Source organism: Limulus polyphemus, unplaced genomic scaffold (genome assembly GCF_000517525.1).
Source record: "Limulus polyphemus unplaced genomic scaffold, Limulus_polyphemus-2.1.2 Scaffold1327, whole genome shotgun sequence".
NCBI lineage: Eukaryota > Metazoa > Arthropoda > Merostomata > Xiphosura > Limulidae > Limulus > Limulus polyphemus.
This window is the reverse complement of record NW_013666937.1, coordinates 1-19195: the sequence shown is the minus strand read 5'-3', so window position 1 is coordinate 19195 and position 19195 is coordinate 1. Positions and strand designations below refer to the sequence as shown.

Genomic DNA, 19195 nt, shown 5'->3' with positions numbered 1-19195 from the left:
AGAGATGATTTCAATAAATGAATCTTATTTTTCTCACCTCATGATATTGGGGTTGTGAATATTTTTCTAAACTATTTTTCATGTACCTCATATTCCTCATCTACTTTTTCTTCTAATATTTCTGTCATTCAGTCTGGTTATTCTTTTTTTTGGGGGGGTGGAGTCTTCCACATTATTTTTTACTGTGACTCGTAACCTTTTTTTTTCCTGCATACTGTGTCTCATCTTGTTTTGGAGTATAGTTTTTCTTCACCATTATTTTAATCAGGTCACTAATCTATTTGACATTTTTTTAATATTATTTATTGGTCTCATTGCTGTTTCCTTTACCCATTTGGCTCCTGTTTTCCTTTGACTCTTTTACTCATTGAACTGTGTTGCAAGGTACATGTCTTGTAATTAGCTGACCTTCATATAAATTTGTTTGTCTATGGATTCTACTTCATTCATCAGATTCTTCATTTTAATCTTCTGTGTGTCTTCCAGTTTCCAGTTGATTTATTTTAATCTTCTATTTGTCTTCCAGTTTCCAATTGATTTTGAATCTATCAATTTCAAACATTTTCAAAAACAATGAGAGGTCAGTGTTGTACTTCATGTTTCCTTGGGTTTTTTTCATTCTCATCTGTTGCCAAAAGCAAAATATATTGGAGACTGGTTTTAGTTTTTTTCAGAAAACATCCTCTTTTATTTGGGAGCAATGGCTTCTTCTTTACATGGCATTTCCCATGGATCATATTTACTTAAGATACCATCAGTGGGATCTTGCCCCTTATTAGTGGCTCATTCATGAGTTTGCTGTTGCAGTTTTTCCTTTTTCTTCTACCTCTTCTAGATCTGTATATTTCACCAATGCTTCTTCCAGCGATAGGGTGCTCATCTATCTCAGAGGGATCCTATTCCATTAATTGTTTTGGTAAATCTTCCACACTGATGTTCTTTACTTGCAGCTTCATGGTTGATTGCTATGTAATCCTTTGTTAGTGAAGTTAGCTTCTCTTCCTGATAACTTGAATTTTATATTTTTACAGATGTTTTTCCATGACATTATACCAATCTCATTGGTCCACGTTTTAAAGTTGATGACAGTATAATTTGGTTTTTTGGTATTTCTCCAACACGGCTGTTTGTTCCTATTCCTATTTTTGAGGAATGGATTCTTTTCAAGGAAATAAAACATCAGCCGTTTGTACCTTACGACAATTTTCATTCCACAAATCTTTTTTTCCATTTGCATTAACAAATTGTTTTAAGCAGTTGCTAGGTTTTGTTTCTTGTCCCATTTGCTATTTGGCTATTACTTTGGCCTCTTAGTCTCTTTACCCTTTGGGAATATTTTACAGGCCAACATGGAGACAAATCTGCTTAATTTTTTGTTATTTTACCAGCATTACTTTACTGCATCATTAGCTTCATGGTTCAGTTTGCTACCTATTGTTATTCTCCAGCCTAGGTGGTATTCCTCTCTTGTGAATTTTGTTATCCTGCTCCAAACACATTTTTAACCATTTCTATGGTGTCTTCAGTTGAGAATAATTTTGATTTCAAAACAAACAATGCAAAGCAAAAGAGATAAAATACTTCAGTGTATTCTCTTCTTATGTAATGTGTATTTATATTGATTCATGCAGTAAGGACTCTCACATGTTCTCTTTAACCTCTGCATTTGTCCTTGGCAACCCATGCATTTCTATATCACCCAACATTTCTTCACAAATTTAGGGATTTCAAAGGTTGTGTGTGTATATATTATAAACATTATTATGGTCTTTCCTTCTGTAAGACATTAATTTATTCAATTGGGCAAGACTCTCGCATGTCACACATATCTTTGCATTTGTCCAAGACAAAATTCCACTCTCTATGCTGGAGCTCCATGTGAGGGTGTTGCCATTAGTAAATGGACACAGGGTGCCATCTGGTGGCTGATGATGCCTCGGCGGATACTCTTCTCACCTCCACGTGCATGTCTGTGTGGCATTAGAGATAATGCAAACAAGACAACTGTTATCACTAGATTTCTCAACTCCAACCAGGATGTGGATCATCTTATTGATTTATTTGTATACGTTTTGATGTTCCCATTGCCCCCGCCCTCACATTGTTGACTCCATTCTTAGGGAATGCTTGGGTCTTTCTTTGTTTTATCTTCAGTGTCCATTAACTTGACCAGTTGTATGACTCACTGGCTATTTTCGATATGAATGAAAGGGAGCTACTGTCTCTCAAATGTGTCCCTTCATAATATTTGTCTGGAAAGCTCCTTGAGAACCTTTTGCTGCAAGAGTAGGACATAGTATTCCTGTTGTCTATTTATGCTATCACTTGTGTGTCCTTGATGGCTCTACAGGAACACTCCTGCAAATTATTTTCAGGTTCTGGATTTTACTTCAACTCTGCTTTGTGACGTATGTCTTGTACTTTAGAATATTATCTTCTTGCACTGTACATTGTAGTTATTTATTTTCATGTTTATTGGCTTCCCCCTTCTTTATAATGTGGGTAATACAACTTTCATATTTCAGAGGTAAGTCACCTGATGGGATTTTTTTTATCTGTAGAATTAATATGAATTTCAAATAGGTACTTACTTCTGAAATATCTTCCGTAACCACTTCCCCACAACTAATTTTCTGTAACTTTCAATAAATGATTGTGGGAAGATGGAGCTTACATAAGATTTCCTAGTGCTTATGCAATAAGTCTCAAAGGAGAGTGGAGAATCATGGGTAAGAAATTTATGTTCTGCAATGTGTAAAGGACATTTGAAAATTTTTAGTCACATGTTTTGTTGACAGCATGAATTCGACCTTAACAAACAAGGACCTTCAGTATTTCATAGGTAATTACATGTTTCACATTCATTTTAATTATAAAAACATAAAATTTCAAGTGTTTCATTTTGTGACTTCGATCAATCATTTCTTTATCTGTCAGGCCCACTGAATAAGAGATGTACATGAATTTGAAAGGAGTTTATGGAAAGTACCAACTTTTGTATTACTGTGTATCTGTTTAACATGTTTTTCTAAACATTGAGAAATATTAGAAAATTTGTCAATATCTTTGTGTCTGGAAAATATTTTGTATTGAGAAGATAAAGTGCTATTCTTCTTGTATCAATGGACTCGTTAGCAAATAATGTTTTCAACCCATATGGTATGAGAGATCAAAATGGGTTTTGACTTTAAATGCATTGTTCTAGAGTGACATGGGAATTTTTACACATCCTAATAACCCAGAAAGTCATTTTTTATCAACAAAAAATGATTATTTTTAATTTAGTGTCATTTCCAACTTTCATGGCAGTTATTATCTTCCAATAAATCAGAGTCATCAGAACTACATACATGTTACTTTCATTCTTTGTAAATGATGTTCTTACATTACAGAATAAAGTGCCTATGATATATCTTCCACTACATTGGAGTCGTCTGGACTACATACATGTTGCTTTCATTCTTTGTAAATGATGTTCCTACATTACAGAATAAAGTACCTCTGATATATCTTCCACTACATTGGAGTCATCAGAACTACATACATGTTACTTTCATTCTTTGTAAATGATGTTCTTACATTACAGAATAAAGTACCTCTGATATATCTTCCACTACATTGGAGTCATCAGAACTACATACATGTTACTTTCATTCTTTGTAAATGATGTTCTTACATTACAGAATAAAGTGCCTATGATATATCTTCCACTACATTGGAGTCGTCTGGACTACATACATGTTGCTTTCATTCTCTGTAAATGATGTTCTAACATTACAGAATAAAGTACCTCTGATATATCTTCCACTACATTGGAGTCATCTGAACTACATACATATTACCTTCATTCTTTGTAAATGATGTTCTTACATTACAGAATAAAGTACCTCTGATATATCTTCCACTACATCAGAGTCATCTGGACTTCATACATGCTGCTTTCATTCTTTGTAAATGATGTTCTTACCAGGTACTTTATTCTGTAATCTGATATATCTTCCACTACATCGGAGTCATCTGGACTACATACTTGTCACCTTCATTCTCTACATGAATGACTTGAGAGCTCCTCTGGTTGCTGCTGGTGACAACCTTCTTATTACATTTTTTGGGTAAATTTCCATAATTATTGGTTGTCAAATGAAAGTTCTTACAGAGTGAGTTTGTCACAAGTATTTTCATATAACATAAATTTGTTGTGATTTAATACTCCAGAGTGTAATAATGATGGTGAGATTTTACTTCGAGATAATTATAGAGATTTATATATGAAGGCATGCACAACAAGATGAAGGGCTTTAAGATAGTTAAGTGAAAGGGTGTAATTTTTGTGTACTTTAACTTTGTTATGCTAGGAAAATAATTCAAATATGCATAGTTCAGGTTGCCTCTATGTAAGCGAATGTCCTGGATATAACATCTGTTTCACCTATGATGCTGTGACGTAATAGTGTTATTGGTCATATTACTAATTAATTTGGTGTGTTGTACATAATTAGTTGTGTTTAGAATACTCAAAGTTAATGGAATAATTAAACTGAATGCTAAATTTCATACAGTCAGAAATATTTACTTTTTTTATTATTATTAGTCTTAACAAAATTGGTATCGATAGATTTCAGTCACTAATAACTATAAACAGTAAATCCTTATTTCATTTTCAAGCTTTAGTGCAAAATTTAGATTAAAAGAACATTCTACAGGCAGAAGAGAAGTGTTGTATTTTTGTCTGATTAAAAAGAAATTTCTCATAAAAAAAAAAAAAAAAAAAAAGTTTTCCTGTTAACTGAAATAAAAAAAACATTTCATAGGATGCTAATGAGAGGACTTGGGGCCTTCTTTATTAAGAGGAAACTAGACCCTCAAAAGGGAAAGAAGGACAAAGTCTATCGTGCTGTTCTTCAGTCGGTGAGTCCTGTGCCTTTTGTTTCTATGATGGGATATTTTTTTCTGTAGAATTTTGAATTTGGTATGTTAAAGTATTTCAAAAGAAAATTTTTGTGAGAAATATTAATTTTTTAAAAGTCACAAAATTAATTGTTGTAGAATATTTATGAAAAAAAATACTAAAAAGTTATAGCAAAATCTTTTAGCATGTGAATGTTAATTTATGGTTTCCAGTCACTCAAAATTTGATAAATATTTCCAGAAAATTGTATATAAAAGTTGAAATTGTTTAACTAGATCATTGTTATTGAATCATCTTTTGACATCATTCTACTAATATCTTGTGATCAGTAAAAACCAGTAATATTCTATCAATATCTTGTGATCAGTGAAAACCAGTAACATTCTACTAATATCTTTTGATCAGTAAAAACCAGTAATATTCTACCAATATCTTGTGATTGGTAGAATGTTACTGGTTTTTACTTAATATCTTGTAATCAGTAAAAACCAGTAACATTCTATTAATATCTTGTGATCAGTGAAAAACCAGTAACATTTTTATTTTTTATATATTCTTCGTTAGTATATGTCAGAAAGTATGCGAGAAGGTCACAGTCTAGAATTCTTTGTTGAAGGAGGGAGGACTAGAACTGGAAAAGCCTGTTTGCCCAAAGGTGGTCTGTTGTCTGTAGTTGTGAATTCTGTCGTTGAAGGTAGTTTTATAATACATTTTTAGTGGGGTTTTGAATGATTGCCTGCTCTTTGAAATGTTTTGATTTCTCTATGCTAAATAAAACTATCACAACAGATTTTATATTCATATGTTGTAAGAAACATTTTATGTATTTGAACTTATAATAGGTCCAATGGATTTAGCATAGATAGGCTTATAGTATATCGTTTGGTGTTGAATTTAGTATAGATTGGCTTATAGTATATCGTTTGGTGTTGAATACTGAAAGATGATAAAGCACTAAAAATCATTAGGCCAAATATTTGTAAGAAAATATTTCAGATTCTTCTCTTTTTCACGTTTCTTTTATTTGTCCACTGTGGGGTTCAAATATGAGGTATGTGGAATTGTATCCAACTTCAGGTCAGCACACGTCACTGTCCAGGAAGACTATGTATTCAAAGTCTATATGAAATGCTACTTGTATTTATTTAGTACAAAGACTTTTAAATAAAAGTGATCTAACTGTCATTTGCTGCAATGTGAGAAAAATAGCAGAAGTGTCACATACAGTAAATAATGACTGCAGAGGAGGGAGGTGGTATCCCCAAAGTTCATAAGGATAAATGAAATATAACAAAAACTTCCTGCCCTGTTTTTATTGTAATCGTTGGGCCTTTCAGTCCATCTTTACCTATGTAATTGAATGAAAGGCCATCTAGAAAGTGACTTTTTTTTTTTAATTCATAATGGACAGATTATGCGAGTGTGAAATAAAAACCAGCTGCAACATAAAATGACTTTTTCTGTAACAGATATTAACCCCGTGTCTTTTGATTGTTTTCTGCACGTACAGGTTTATATTGTTTGAATATCCATATTTTTAAAAATGTCTTACTCATACAGATTTAGCAGTGATTAATTTATAATGTCTTTTGAATGTTGTGTTTTTATCCAAACAAGTCAGTTTTCAAGATGTATATCTGAGCACCTGCTTTTGTTGTCTTAATTTTCCATACCTTGAAATCTTGTTTTTATAGCTAATATGAGAATAAGTAAAGTGTTTGTACACTTTGGTAAGTTCTTTATGGAACAAAATGATGCGAAGTAACTAATGTACTTAGTATTTGTTCTCCTGGCAGGTATTGTAGAAGATGCTTATGTCGTGCCTGTTGCAATAAGCTATGAGAAGATAGTGGATGGAAACTTTGTGTTAGAACAATTGGTAAGTTGTTTTTTAACTCCATAAATAATTGGGAAGTGTTTTTTAACACCTTGAATAATTGTTTGTTTTTTTTTAATAATTTTTCACTGAAAAAGTTTGAAGTGTATGTCTATAAAGTGTAGTTCTTCATGTGATGAAAATACATCCTGGTCCCACTGTAACGAGGTCCACATGGTCCATATCATGAGACTGCATTATAGCAAGGTCCTTTCAAAAGTGCCCAGTCAATAGCCAGAATAATGCTAAAATACATATAAACTGATTAAAATAGCCTCATAAACAGATAAACGATTTTGAAGTACATCCTGAAAGGATAAATTTAAATGAAAATTTGGGATTCAACACAGACCCACATTATATCAGGGCCCCAATGTATCATGATACATGGTATATCTGAAACACATTTACCAGTAGAGCTGAGCCGTGTTGAGGTACATGACATATCTGAAACACATTTACCAGTAGAGCTGAGCCGTGTTGTGGTACATGACATATCTGAGATACATTTACCAGTAGAGCCGAACAGTGTTGTGGTACATGACATATCTGAGATACATTTACCAGTAGAGCCGAACAGTGTTGTGGTACATGACATATCTGAGATACATGTACCAGTAGAGCTGAGCCGTGTTGTGGTACATGACATATCTGAGATACATTTACCGGTAGAGCTGAACAGTGTTGTGGTACATGACATATCTGGGATACATTTACCAGTAGAGCTGGCCAATCAGTTAATCATTGGGCTCATTAATTTGATTATATTCAACTAATTAATTATTTTCACATGAAATTTGTGGAAAAAAAAACTTGTAATACTAAAAACTGGAATTTGATATCTGTGGTTGGCTGAGTTCAGACAGCCCGTTGTGTAGCTTTGTGTTTAACAACAAACAAATATAATTACAATATTTCAATTGCTTAAATATTGGGAATAATCAAAACCCTATTTTTGATTAGTTGATTGTTTTCACGAGTTATGACACTAACCAATTAAGATGAACAACTTTGAATTAATCAAAAATATTATTGAAAAGTCATAATGGAAATATTTAGGTTACTGGATAGTTAGAATGATCAAAAATGATGATAATCAGAAATATTAATATGATTAGTTGATGTTTTTCACAACATTGAGTGATTTAATGTTAATTTTGATTATTAGATAGGTTAAATAATCAGGAACACTGGTTGGTCATTTTCATGAGATTAATCATAGGTAATTGTTTATATCAATTAATTGAGTTAATCTCCAGTTCTGTTTACCAGTAGCTGTTTGGATTTTCAAGTGATGAAAATATAATCTAAGTTGTGGTATGTGGTTTACCTAAAATATATTTACCAAAAACTGGTTTAAAGTGTAAGACTAGTAAATTAAAACCAGAATTTAAATTATATCCCTAAAATAATTTTTAGGGTAAGCCCAAGGTGATGGAAAATTTCAAGCATGCTGTCAGAGCAGTGTGGCGAGTTCTGCATTCTAATTTTGGTTCTGTTCGTGTTGACTTTTGTCAGCCCTTCTCTCTCAGAGTGAGTATCCCATATTTTATTAGTTCTTTTCTACATTACAATGGATATTTGATCTTTTAATCAACTTGTACATACATTTTTCATTATTATAGTACTGCTGATATACTTATTAAGTTATTTTTAGTCACATTTTGAATCATAAAAAATCTCTGTTTACATCTTTAAAAATTAGTATTCATTTTAATGGCAAAACATGACTGTAATAATCATATTTTCATATGGTGAACATGATGTAATTGAAATATTATTTAACACCTATTTGGAAAATCTAATAAACATGCAATTAGCCTAATACTGTTGTCTTACAATAAATATACAGATAGTTTGTAATTCATCTATTTGTATACGATTCATGTTGAGCAAACAGAGAGATAACAGTAAAAAATTACTTGGGTATAAAAAATGTGCAAGGTGTTAATGCAGAGTAGTTCCACCCCCACCTACACACCCTGGTGGCTCAGTAGAAAGTCCAAGGGCTTGTAATGCTAAAAATTGGGTTTCAATACTCACAGTTGGCACAGCACAGATAGTCCATTGTGTATCTCTGCACTTAACAATAAGCAAGCACAGAGGAAGCCTTATTTTAAGATATGTATAGGCTTAGTTTTGATTACAACTGTAACATGATTGCTTACATTTATGTAAATTCAGTTATGATTAAATTGAATAGTTGTGGCTTTTTTAAGTTGACTGCTGAAAGAAATAGATTTGATGAAAATTTTTAGTTGTTTCTTTGTGTGAAGAAACTGTTAGGATGAAAACAGGTATTGTTTGTCAGCTGTTCTACATAATTCTCTGAAATATGTGCTTCTTTTCAGGATGAGGCATATTGTGAGGTTAGATAAACTGAAAAATCTATAGATATATGCAATTTAAGATAGTTAAAAATTTGGCCAGAGCTTCAAATAGTTCAAAACCTTTAAATTAGTAGATGTGATTCACAGTATTAAAAGAAACTAGAGATAAGTGGTTAGGTATTATAGAAATAACAAAGAAATCTTGTATTAATCTTTATGCCTGAAGAAGAAGAATAAAAATAATTATTTGGAGTCGGGTTTTTTTTTAAGTAAGAAGTTTCAATACTTTTGTCATTTTCAATTACTTATTTAATGAAATTAAAATATCAAGATTTCCTTACATGTCTTTATATATTTCTTTAAAGTTATTCACAATTATTATTAGATTATAAACTTTCGATTTCTTCTTGTCAGGTCTAGAATGTTAAGTATTACGCTTTTGTCTCCTAAGCCTAACTAATATGTAATTGCTCAATAATAGCTCAAATTCAATTACTTATTTAATGATATTAAGATATCAGGTTTTCCTTACATGTCTTTATATATATTTTTTAAAGTTATTCACAATTATTATTAGATTATTAACTTACAATTTCTTCTTGTCAGGTCGAGAAAGTTAAGTATTACACTTTTGTCTCCTAAACCTAACTAATATGTAATTATTCAATAATAGCTCAAATGTGTTTGGAAATTTCTTAATAGGATCCTAGAGTAAGTTCATATTGTAAATAATTATTAGTAATATAAATAATGCTACAGACCATTCTAAATTTGAATATTTTAAAGAGTAAAGATTATTGTTCTATCATTGTAAAATATCAGATGGGTATTTTATACATCAACAAATGGATGGATAGTTATTTTTCATATACACAAGGATGATTAGTGATGTATACGTAGATGTACAGCATTTATCCTGAGTATTGTGTAAACTTACCAATAAAGAATATACTGTTCTTTGCCCGTTGAAGAAACCTTGTTATTGATTGTTTTCTCGTGTCTTCATTTGTTCTTTCTGCTTTCTTTCTCATAATAGAAAGTAAAAACATTAATATGTTTCTTTTGAATAGGAATTCCTTGACTCATCAAAGCTATTCCACATGAGTGTCCCTCCTCAATCTCTGATATCTGTGCCTCGTCCACTTCGTTCCACCCCAACAAGTGGTTCTCTGTATGGAACAGACATTGTAGTAGAAGATTCTCGCCATGTTATAAAAGCTTTATCTGAACATATAGTATATGGAAAGTTTTATCTAAGTTTTATTTCTCATTTATTGGGGTAAAAATGTGTGTTTTCTTAATTCTGTTATTAATTTAGCTTCCATTTGTTTTCAAGTGGAAAATTTGTCACTAGATGAGTTTTCTTTTAATAGAAGAATCTTTTGGTAACTAAATAGAAAATTTGTGTGCATAAAGAATGTGAGAACTTTGAAATGTCACAATTAATATTTAGGCATATAAACTATCACAAGATGTTAACAACCAGAACTTTACAAGTGTGGCCATACCACAGTAGTTTCTTTTTCTCATGTTTTTAAGCCAAAAAGTTTGAGATATACAAATATTTCATCTACTGTGTGGAAGAAAGTTGATTCAAAACTTATAAGCTAGGTACTTAAGGTACAGTCAAATTGTTACATCAGATAGTTTACAGATGAAATCTGTTTCTTTAGTAAAGCTGAAATGTTAATCTTCAACAAAAAATGTGTATATCTTGTTTTATAATGAAGTTTTTTACTTATTTGTGATGGACCATTTTTAACTGATTTTATCTAAAGCGATTTTTCTTTTTGTGATTGGTGAAAACGAGTCTTACGAATTTTGTTTTTCATTTTATGGTTATTTTAATTTTACTTTCTATGAAAATTGATATTTGAAAAGGAAAAAAAAAAGAATTACCTGGTCAACATTGTGACCCACTGAACTTTGGCTTAAAAAAATGTTGACCACATAGTTCTTTTTTTTACTTAACAGCAATTTTTACTATGTCTATATATTTTCACATTCTTTCATGCTTTACATTGCTTTGCAAGTTAATACTTTATTGGTTAACATTCATCTTATAAAAGTAAGAAACAGTAAAACAAGTAAATAGAATAATTTTTGTTTGTCATCTCTAGATGCGGCTCATACCACAGCTTTGATGAGTACAAATGTAATGGCTTTCCTTTACCTTACAAAACATCGGAAGGTAAGATGCATTCCCTTGGTTACAGTTTCAGCTTATAGTGTTATAATTCTGTTTAACTCCATTTAAATAGAAAATTAAATACATTTACAGTTGGAGTGGAATTCATAAAATCTAACAAATCTGTATTTACCTTTCAAGTGAGAATTTTTGTTTTTAGTGTTGTAGTAGTTTATATTAATTTTGATATTTCAGGATAAACAATGAATAGAATGGGAATTTATAGCATAATTCAGTTTATATGTTAAAGATTCGTGAATCAACATATGTTAGGGGTAAAATTTAGGATATTCTGTGTTTGTATTAAGTTCTAGACTAGATGTACTAATATAATAATAGATGTGGGTTTATATGTAATGTCTTTATTAGCAGGTAATGTAAATTCATGATAGAATGCATGTATGAGATCTGCATTTTGACATTGTTTGGCATTATGTAGATAGTGTGATACCACCTAAAATTAATAATGTTTGGGAAAGGTATGTAAGAGACATTTCTGATACAAAATATTCATAAACTTTTATCATAAAGATGTGTTCAGATTGGGGATTTAGAAATTTGAAGATAAATATATCTCTGGTACTTGTTGGCATTGGAAAACAAAGGGTTATGGATCAACTTGGGACACCAGGACCACCTAGAAAGATACCTATGATAAGCAAGGTGCAATGTCTTGTAACAGTTGAAGTTCCATGAAGCCAATGGTCAGTAGCAAAAATCATCTACATATCTCAGGCAACAGTATGCAACATAATCTTGGAAAATCTCCACTTGAAAATGAGGCCAACAGAGTATGGTTTACTAAGATGAGACTTCTAGTCATACCTCCCATTCACACTTTGCATACCTCAAGCAGCTAAAAAAATGAAACAGGCACTCATATCATACTATATGAAGACATACCAGACAAGTCACTTATGGATTTATGTGATCAAACTGTTGAAAAAAGCTCTGTAAAACAGCCTTCCTAATAAACTGTATGCATTATGGAAACCATGCAGAGAGGAGTGGTGTGCTTTGGGCATGACAGCCTTTTGCAGTGTAAACTATGTTGAAAGAGCAGAATCACATGTATCTACATTGACTATATTGCTGAAGTGAGGCTCAAAAATAGTTTTAATATAACATATTCATTCTTTTATACAGCACCAGAGTAAAATATGATTGTAATTTATTTATTTATTTTCATCATCTAAAGTTTTTTTACAGCCAGTAGAGTCAAAAATAATAATTTTCCAGTCAATTTATGAAATTTAAAAAGATTTTTGTCTCCTCTTCCTTGTTGATAAATTAATCTATTTATTCATTTACAGGTTACGATTCATTTATACTCTTGTGGTGTTTTGATCATTTTTGTAAATTTAAAGTGGTATAGTTTGTTTAAAAAATATGATGTTCATGCTTGCTACACACTTCAGTTGTTGACTAAGGTAGATTTTTAGGTAATGCTAGTATTAGAGGATATTCCATCAAATAGTACTTTCAGTTAAACTGATTTCAACAGGTATATCTAGTATAAGAAACTTTCAAGTTATGTTGTTAACATGAGATATGTTGTAATTTCAATTGTGCTTTAATTTTACACACACACACAATGGTATGTAAATACTTGTCTTAAATTTTCAAGGGTGAATAGGCACTAGATTGACAGTTATCTGTGTTCTACATCTTCTCAGGGTGCAACATTCCAAAACTTGTGTCAGAGCTTAACTTGGTTACGAACTGAAATTATTAACCGGAAGCGAGATGTTGGTTTCACTGGTGATTATTATCATGTCATCAGCCATGCTTCTAGTCTTCTGACCAAGGATCTTGTATCCACAGAAACAATTGAGATGGCATGGTCATCAGAAAAGGAGAACAGTAACGTAAAGATTGTTTTCTACAAACCTGTAATTCGACTTCCGCATGTCCTAGAACTTCAGTACTATGCTAACGCTGTTGTGTCTGTGTTTTTACTAGATAGTGTTGTTGGTATGTAAATTCCCATTTTCTTATCTTGTTCCTCATATTAGTTTAAAAAAGCATCTCAAGATTAAAAACAAAATTTTGTTATTAGTGAAACGGCATAACCATATTTCGTGATGAGAGTGAGAAAAGGGTATGTGGGTGTTTACATTTTAATAAGTTATTATATCTTGCTGTTGTTGTATTATCATTTTGGTTCTTGTTATAAATTAATAAGAACTTATCAAAACCTGTGGGTTGATACTGTACATACCTAAGTGTGATATTCACAATAACATTTCAAACACTAGCGCAACTGATAAACTGGTGTGGTTTTTTTTGTTTATTTTATAGATGTAAGAAGTTGAGATTGTTTTGTTAATGACTAGATACATACTTTAGTACATGAACACTGATTAGAAGTTGACTGTTTTGTTATTGACTGGATACATACTTTAGTATGTGAACACCGATAAGAAGTTGAGTTTGTTTTATTAATGACTGGATATATACTTTAGTACATGAACACTGATTAGAAGTTGACTGTTTTGTTATTGGCTTTAAAGTATGTATCCTGTTCACATACTAAAGTATGTATCCAGTCATTAACAAAACAGTCAACTTCTAATCAGTGTTCACATACTAAAGTATGTATCCAGCCAATAACAAAACAGTCAACTACTGATCAGTGTTCATGTACATCCAGTCATTAATAAAACAAACTCAACTTCTAATCGGGTACTAAAGTATATTAATCAGTGTTCATCAAAACAGTCAACTTAGCCAATAACTAAAGTATGTATCCTGTTCACATACATCCAGTCATTAATAAAACAAACTCAACTTCTAATCGGCTTAAAAATTTTTATGGTTGACAAAAAATGTAAAGGATTTTCTACACTTACATATTTTTTTTACTCTAATGCAATATTTCTTTAAAGTAAAATAATAAAAAATTTAGTGAAAAGTTATCTAGTCAAACGTTTATTTGCTTCAAAATTAATAGATGAATGGAACTTGAGAGATATTCGAATATGAAAAAATAAATCTATTTTTTTAAAGCCTTAAGTGAAGGAAAACATATTTAAAGCTTTAATTCATATGTTAATGAACTGATGAAGATTGGTTTCTGAACTGTTATTTTTTATCTTGCAGGTTATTAAAATAATTCTCCCTTTTTCTGTAATTTTTTGAGAATTATTTAACGTTTCTAAAACTTTATTATATTTGCCAGCAAATGCCTTGTTTGCCATCTTGGACAAAAATCTCGATTCCTGGTGCGGTTGTGATAGCAAGTTGTTTCTGTCTAGACAGCAACTTGTCAACAAAGCTTTAATGCTCTGTGATGTTTTACAGTATGAATTTATATTCACTCCTGTAAGTTTCTGGTTTTTCCTTAATTTAGACTGTTAAATATGTGACAAAATGCCAACTTCTGTATATTAACACAACTACTAATTTTGAAGAAGCATGATTTATTTTTTAATATCAAACTGGTAAAGTGTCCACTAAAGTTACTTTTAATGAAACTGACTCTTTAAGATCAAGACCAGTATTTCAGTAACGAGGTTTTATGATAAAGTTATAAATGCATTAATTCTATCAATAATTTAAGTTTTAAATCCAGAAATCATTTTTACTAAACTTGGATTTTTTTCAAACATTTATACAATATATTGCTAAAGCTGATCTATAATAGCTGATCTATTCAGTAAATAATTCTAGAGCTAGAAATTAAAAATACTGCTTCTGTCGTAATGTTTTTGTAGTGTGTTGGAGTCTATTCAGAACAAGAATTGAAGCAGGAGAAATACATAAAAAAACTTGCAAACTAGCCATACATAAAATTACAATGTCACTAAAAAAAACTAAAAACTATACTATTTACAAAGCAGTAACACTCACATTAAACATAAAATTATAAAAAGTTATATATAGGGCAGTAAATTAATTTTAACAAAAAATTGAAAGTATGACATTTTATTTTGGTTTTTTATTTATTTCTATCAGATGAAAAATTTAAATGTTGATATGTCAATTATGTAAAACATTTAATGCTGTTTAACTGTTTTGTTTTATTTTTGTAGCCCTGTGGCAGCCTCATCACTGCAATAAATGAGACTATTGATCAGCTAGTGACCAGTAAGCTATTGTGTCAAACAAATGTAAGTAGTTTGTATAAAATTCCCTGACTTTCTGAACTTTTTTTCCTAATATCTGATAGTAATATCTGTGTGTGTGTGTATTTATACACGCACACACACACACACCACCACTGTAACCTTCCCACTATTCCACTTGTCTACATAGATCCAATTTATTTGTGAATTCTATTTGTAAAATAAATTTTTTGTTGTTGTTGTTGGGGTGGGGGGGTCATGGATCTCAAGAGAAAAATAAATAATTACATGTTGTGATTTTTTTTTTGGCAAACAATGACAATAGCAAAAAATGTTAACAGACGTGCAGCAAAAGTTGGTAGAATTCGTAGTTCGATCATATGATGCACATTAGTCTCCGTCAGCTCCGATAGTTTTAGCACTTTATTTTCAAATACACTTTTTTTTTCATTTAAAAGTATTGGGAAATGGCAATTATCTTTTTTTTTGAGTGTGCTATCTTGTTGGCATCATGTGGGTGTGGACACACATCTTTCTGACACTACTTTAATTAAAAATCTTCACTTTGGAATTTTATTATTTCTCAACTGGTGCTTAGATTGAGACAAAATATGACAGGATCTTCCTGCATACTTCACTCCTTGTATGGAGAATTGAGAGAAGCTTTCTGTAGGCCTTGCTGCCTTGTATGCATGATTATTTAAGACAGTTCTTTTAATATGGTGTATTTTTGGTTGTTAGAAAATTATGGTACACCTTTACTATACTTGGTTGTTTAGAGAACATTATGGTACACCTTCACTATACTTGGTTGTTTAGAGAACATTATGGTACACCTTCACTATACTTGGTTGTTTAGAGAACATTATGGTACACCTTCACTATACTTGGTTGTTTAGGGAACATTATGGTACACCTTTACTATACTTGGTTGTTTAGGGAACATTATGGTACACCTTCACTATACTTGGTTGTTTAGGGAACGTTATGGTACACCTTTACTATACTTGGTTGTTTAGGGAACGTTATGGTACACCTTCACTATACTTGGTTGTTTAGGGAACGTTATGGTACACCTTTACTATACTTGATTGTTAGAACATTATGGTACACCTTTACTATACTTGGTTGTTTAGGGAACGTTATGGTACACCTTCAATATACTTGGTTGTTTAGGGAACGTTATGGTACACCTTCAATATACTTGGTTGTTTAGGGAACGTTATGGTACACCTTCAATATACTTGGTTGTTTAGGGAACATTATGGTACACCTTTACTATACTTGGTTGTTTAGGGAACATTATGGTACACCTTCACCATACTTGGTTGTTTAGGGAACGTTATGGTACACCTTTACTATACTTGGTTGTTAGAACATTATAGTACACCTTTACTATACTTGGTTGTTATGAGAACATTATGGTATAAGGATGTTTATTCAGTTGTTTGGAAATATTATGCCATATCCAATATATGTGTATTTGTGAATTTTAGAGTGTGACCGTGGGAGACAGTATGGAGAGATCCTGGATGAATAGAGTTGCCTCTTGTGTGGATTGGAGCGAGAGTTCGGATAGTGACGATGAGCAAGTTGTAGTGCAGGACCAGCAGTTGCAGGTAGGTATAAATTATTCAGCAAATTTTATATTCTTGTCTTTATTATTTTGTACATGACATACTTATTGCAATATTCATATGTAACTTAAATTTCTCTTACAATGGCTGAATAGCAGTAGTCAGTGTATTTAGGTATTTGTGTACGTGTAACAAGATTTCAAACTACCTTTTATAGCCTTTGGTAAATGCTACTTACTTTAAAATTACTTATAAAAGTGCCATACACACTACATAAAAATAAAATAATAAATAACCAGGGGTACATGCCCTTAGTTGAAATAGCTTTTCAACTGTCATGTTTTCGAGAAGTTTTTGGAAGTGTTAAATTTGTGTTTGTAATAATAATTACATTTACAAATATGAAAAAACAAACTGAAACTGTTTTTTACTTGCTAATTTAAACTCTGGGAACCCATTAATCCTATTGCAACTGGCTAATTTATCTCACACAACCTCTTAACCACAATGGTTACATGGTGGTATACATATTACGACTCTGAAAGTACTTAATGTATTTTCATGAAACTTGACAAGCTTTCAGTAAACTCTTTTTGTCGACAAAAAATGAGAATTTTTAATATTTTTTTTCTGAAACTTTGCACTTGGAGCAATCAACACTCTGACACCATATGATTATAATCAAAGTGATTTTCACATTAAGATTAGAAATAGTTTTCTTAATCTGAAAATTTTCAAATTTCTTTTGTGTAATCCAAAAGACCTACATAAATATTCAATATCTTTTATTATTTCTTAGAAAAACTATATTTTATTTGCTATTTTGTATGTATGTATGTATGTATGTATGTGTATATATATACTAATAGTAGTACTACACTTAATAATTTTTTCATTTAAATTAAATAATGCTCAAAAAAACACACAGAATAATAACATGCAAAAAGCAATGAATGTCCCATAACTGTCATAGTTTTTCATAAGTTTGTTGATGTTTCCATCATTTGATAAAGGAAAACGATGGCTTTCCATTGGATATAAGTAATATAGTATTGAACAACAGAGAGAACTATTGGCAATTTCAAGAGAGGATGGGACCTGTGGGCTTGGCAAGAGGGGTCTGACTGTCTATTTCAAGGCTCTGTAACCAAATAAGATTGAAAGCTATGAAAATTATGCTTTGCCTGAGCAATGATGATATTGTAACAAGTAATTTACGTTAAATTTCGTACTTCTTGGAAGAGTGATAAATAAATTAGAGCAGTTGTCGTACATTCTGCTTAGGCATCTTTGTTGGTTACTGAAGGGCTGAGTGGAAACCATATATCAACATTAGTGGGGTGCCAATATATACTTTCCAACTCATTTTACTCCCATACGTTGCAATTTTGAGAGCACTGGGAAATATATATCCCAGCTGCAGTGAAAGGGGACTAAGTAGAAATAGATGCATACTATTATCAGCTTTAAGCTAATTAGGATAAACAATTGTGTTTTACCATTACAATCTGCAGTCATTCCAGTGAGAAAAAAGGGTAATTTAGAATTATTTCCTAATCTTCTTTTGGTGGTTTATGAGGTCAGTTACAAGTTATAGTATAGATACATACGTATTTAGGGTTAAGTGTCATCGACAGTGGACAGCAAAATATAAGAAGACTTAGGTAAATACTAAAAAGAAATTAAAATAGAAAAACAGTCAACTTTTTGTTAGTTATGGTTAGATTTGGTGAAATAAATAAGTAATAATAATACAATCAAATTTTCTCACTAGATGCACTCACAAGCAACTCGTGCATAATGTAATTTGATAGCATAGCAGCTTATAATGGCCCAAATAGTAGTTAGACAGGGTTTAAATGGCAATAAAACAATAACATTTAAGTATAAATAGATGTATACTGATATGAGTTTAAAGCTGTTTAGGATAAACAAATATAGTTTCATATTACAATTTGAAATCATTCTAGAAAAAAGTGTATTTTAGATTTATTTCAATTTTTCTATTTTTGGTGGTTACAAGGTCGGTCAAATTGACCAGCCTTGTATAAAGTTAAGGTAGAGAAAATAACAGATAAAATATAAAGTTTTACTGGAAAAAAAATGTTTGAAATTTATTTAGGAGGTTTCAAAGATTACACAAATAGAATTTGCGGTTTTTAAGACGAAGGAAAGTATTTTTAATCTTAACGTGGAAATTACTAAGCACTAGGACTAGTATATAGCAATACTTTACATATACACAGCA

The 19195-nt window shown here is 31.2% G+C and overlaps 1 protein-coding gene across 2 annotated transcripts in view; it reads left to right on the top strand.

Moving 5' to 3' along the window:
• The window catches only part of LOC106463112 (glycerol-3-phosphate acyltransferase 1, mitochondrial-like), a 53986-nt gene extending 36925 nt beyond the window's left edge, over positions 1-17061 (top strand). For both annotated transcript variants that reach the window (XM_022390531.1, XM_013923083.2), the window contains exons 9-20: positions 3490-3520; positions 4007-4112; positions 4812-4908; positions 5474-5603; positions 6706-6788; positions 8205-8318; positions 10186-10357; positions 11236-11306; positions 12980-13277; positions 14485-14627; positions 15338-15415; positions 16867-17061. In XM_022390531.1, the coding sequence (XP_022246239.1) occupies positions 3490-3520; positions 4007-4112; positions 4812-4908; positions 5474-5603; positions 6706-6788; positions 8205-8318; positions 10186-10357; positions 11236-11306; positions 12980-13277; positions 14485-14627; positions 15338-15415; positions 16867-17046 (1503 nt within the window). In that variant the 3' untranslated portion in view covers positions 17047-17061. The remainder of the gene's footprint in view (positions 1-3489; positions 3521-4006; positions 4113-4811; positions 4909-5473; positions 5604-6705; positions 6789-8204; positions 8319-10185; positions 10358-11235; positions 11307-12979; positions 13278-14484; positions 14628-15337; positions 15416-16866) is intronic.
• The last annotated feature ends 2134 nt before the right edge of the window (positions 17062-19195 follow it).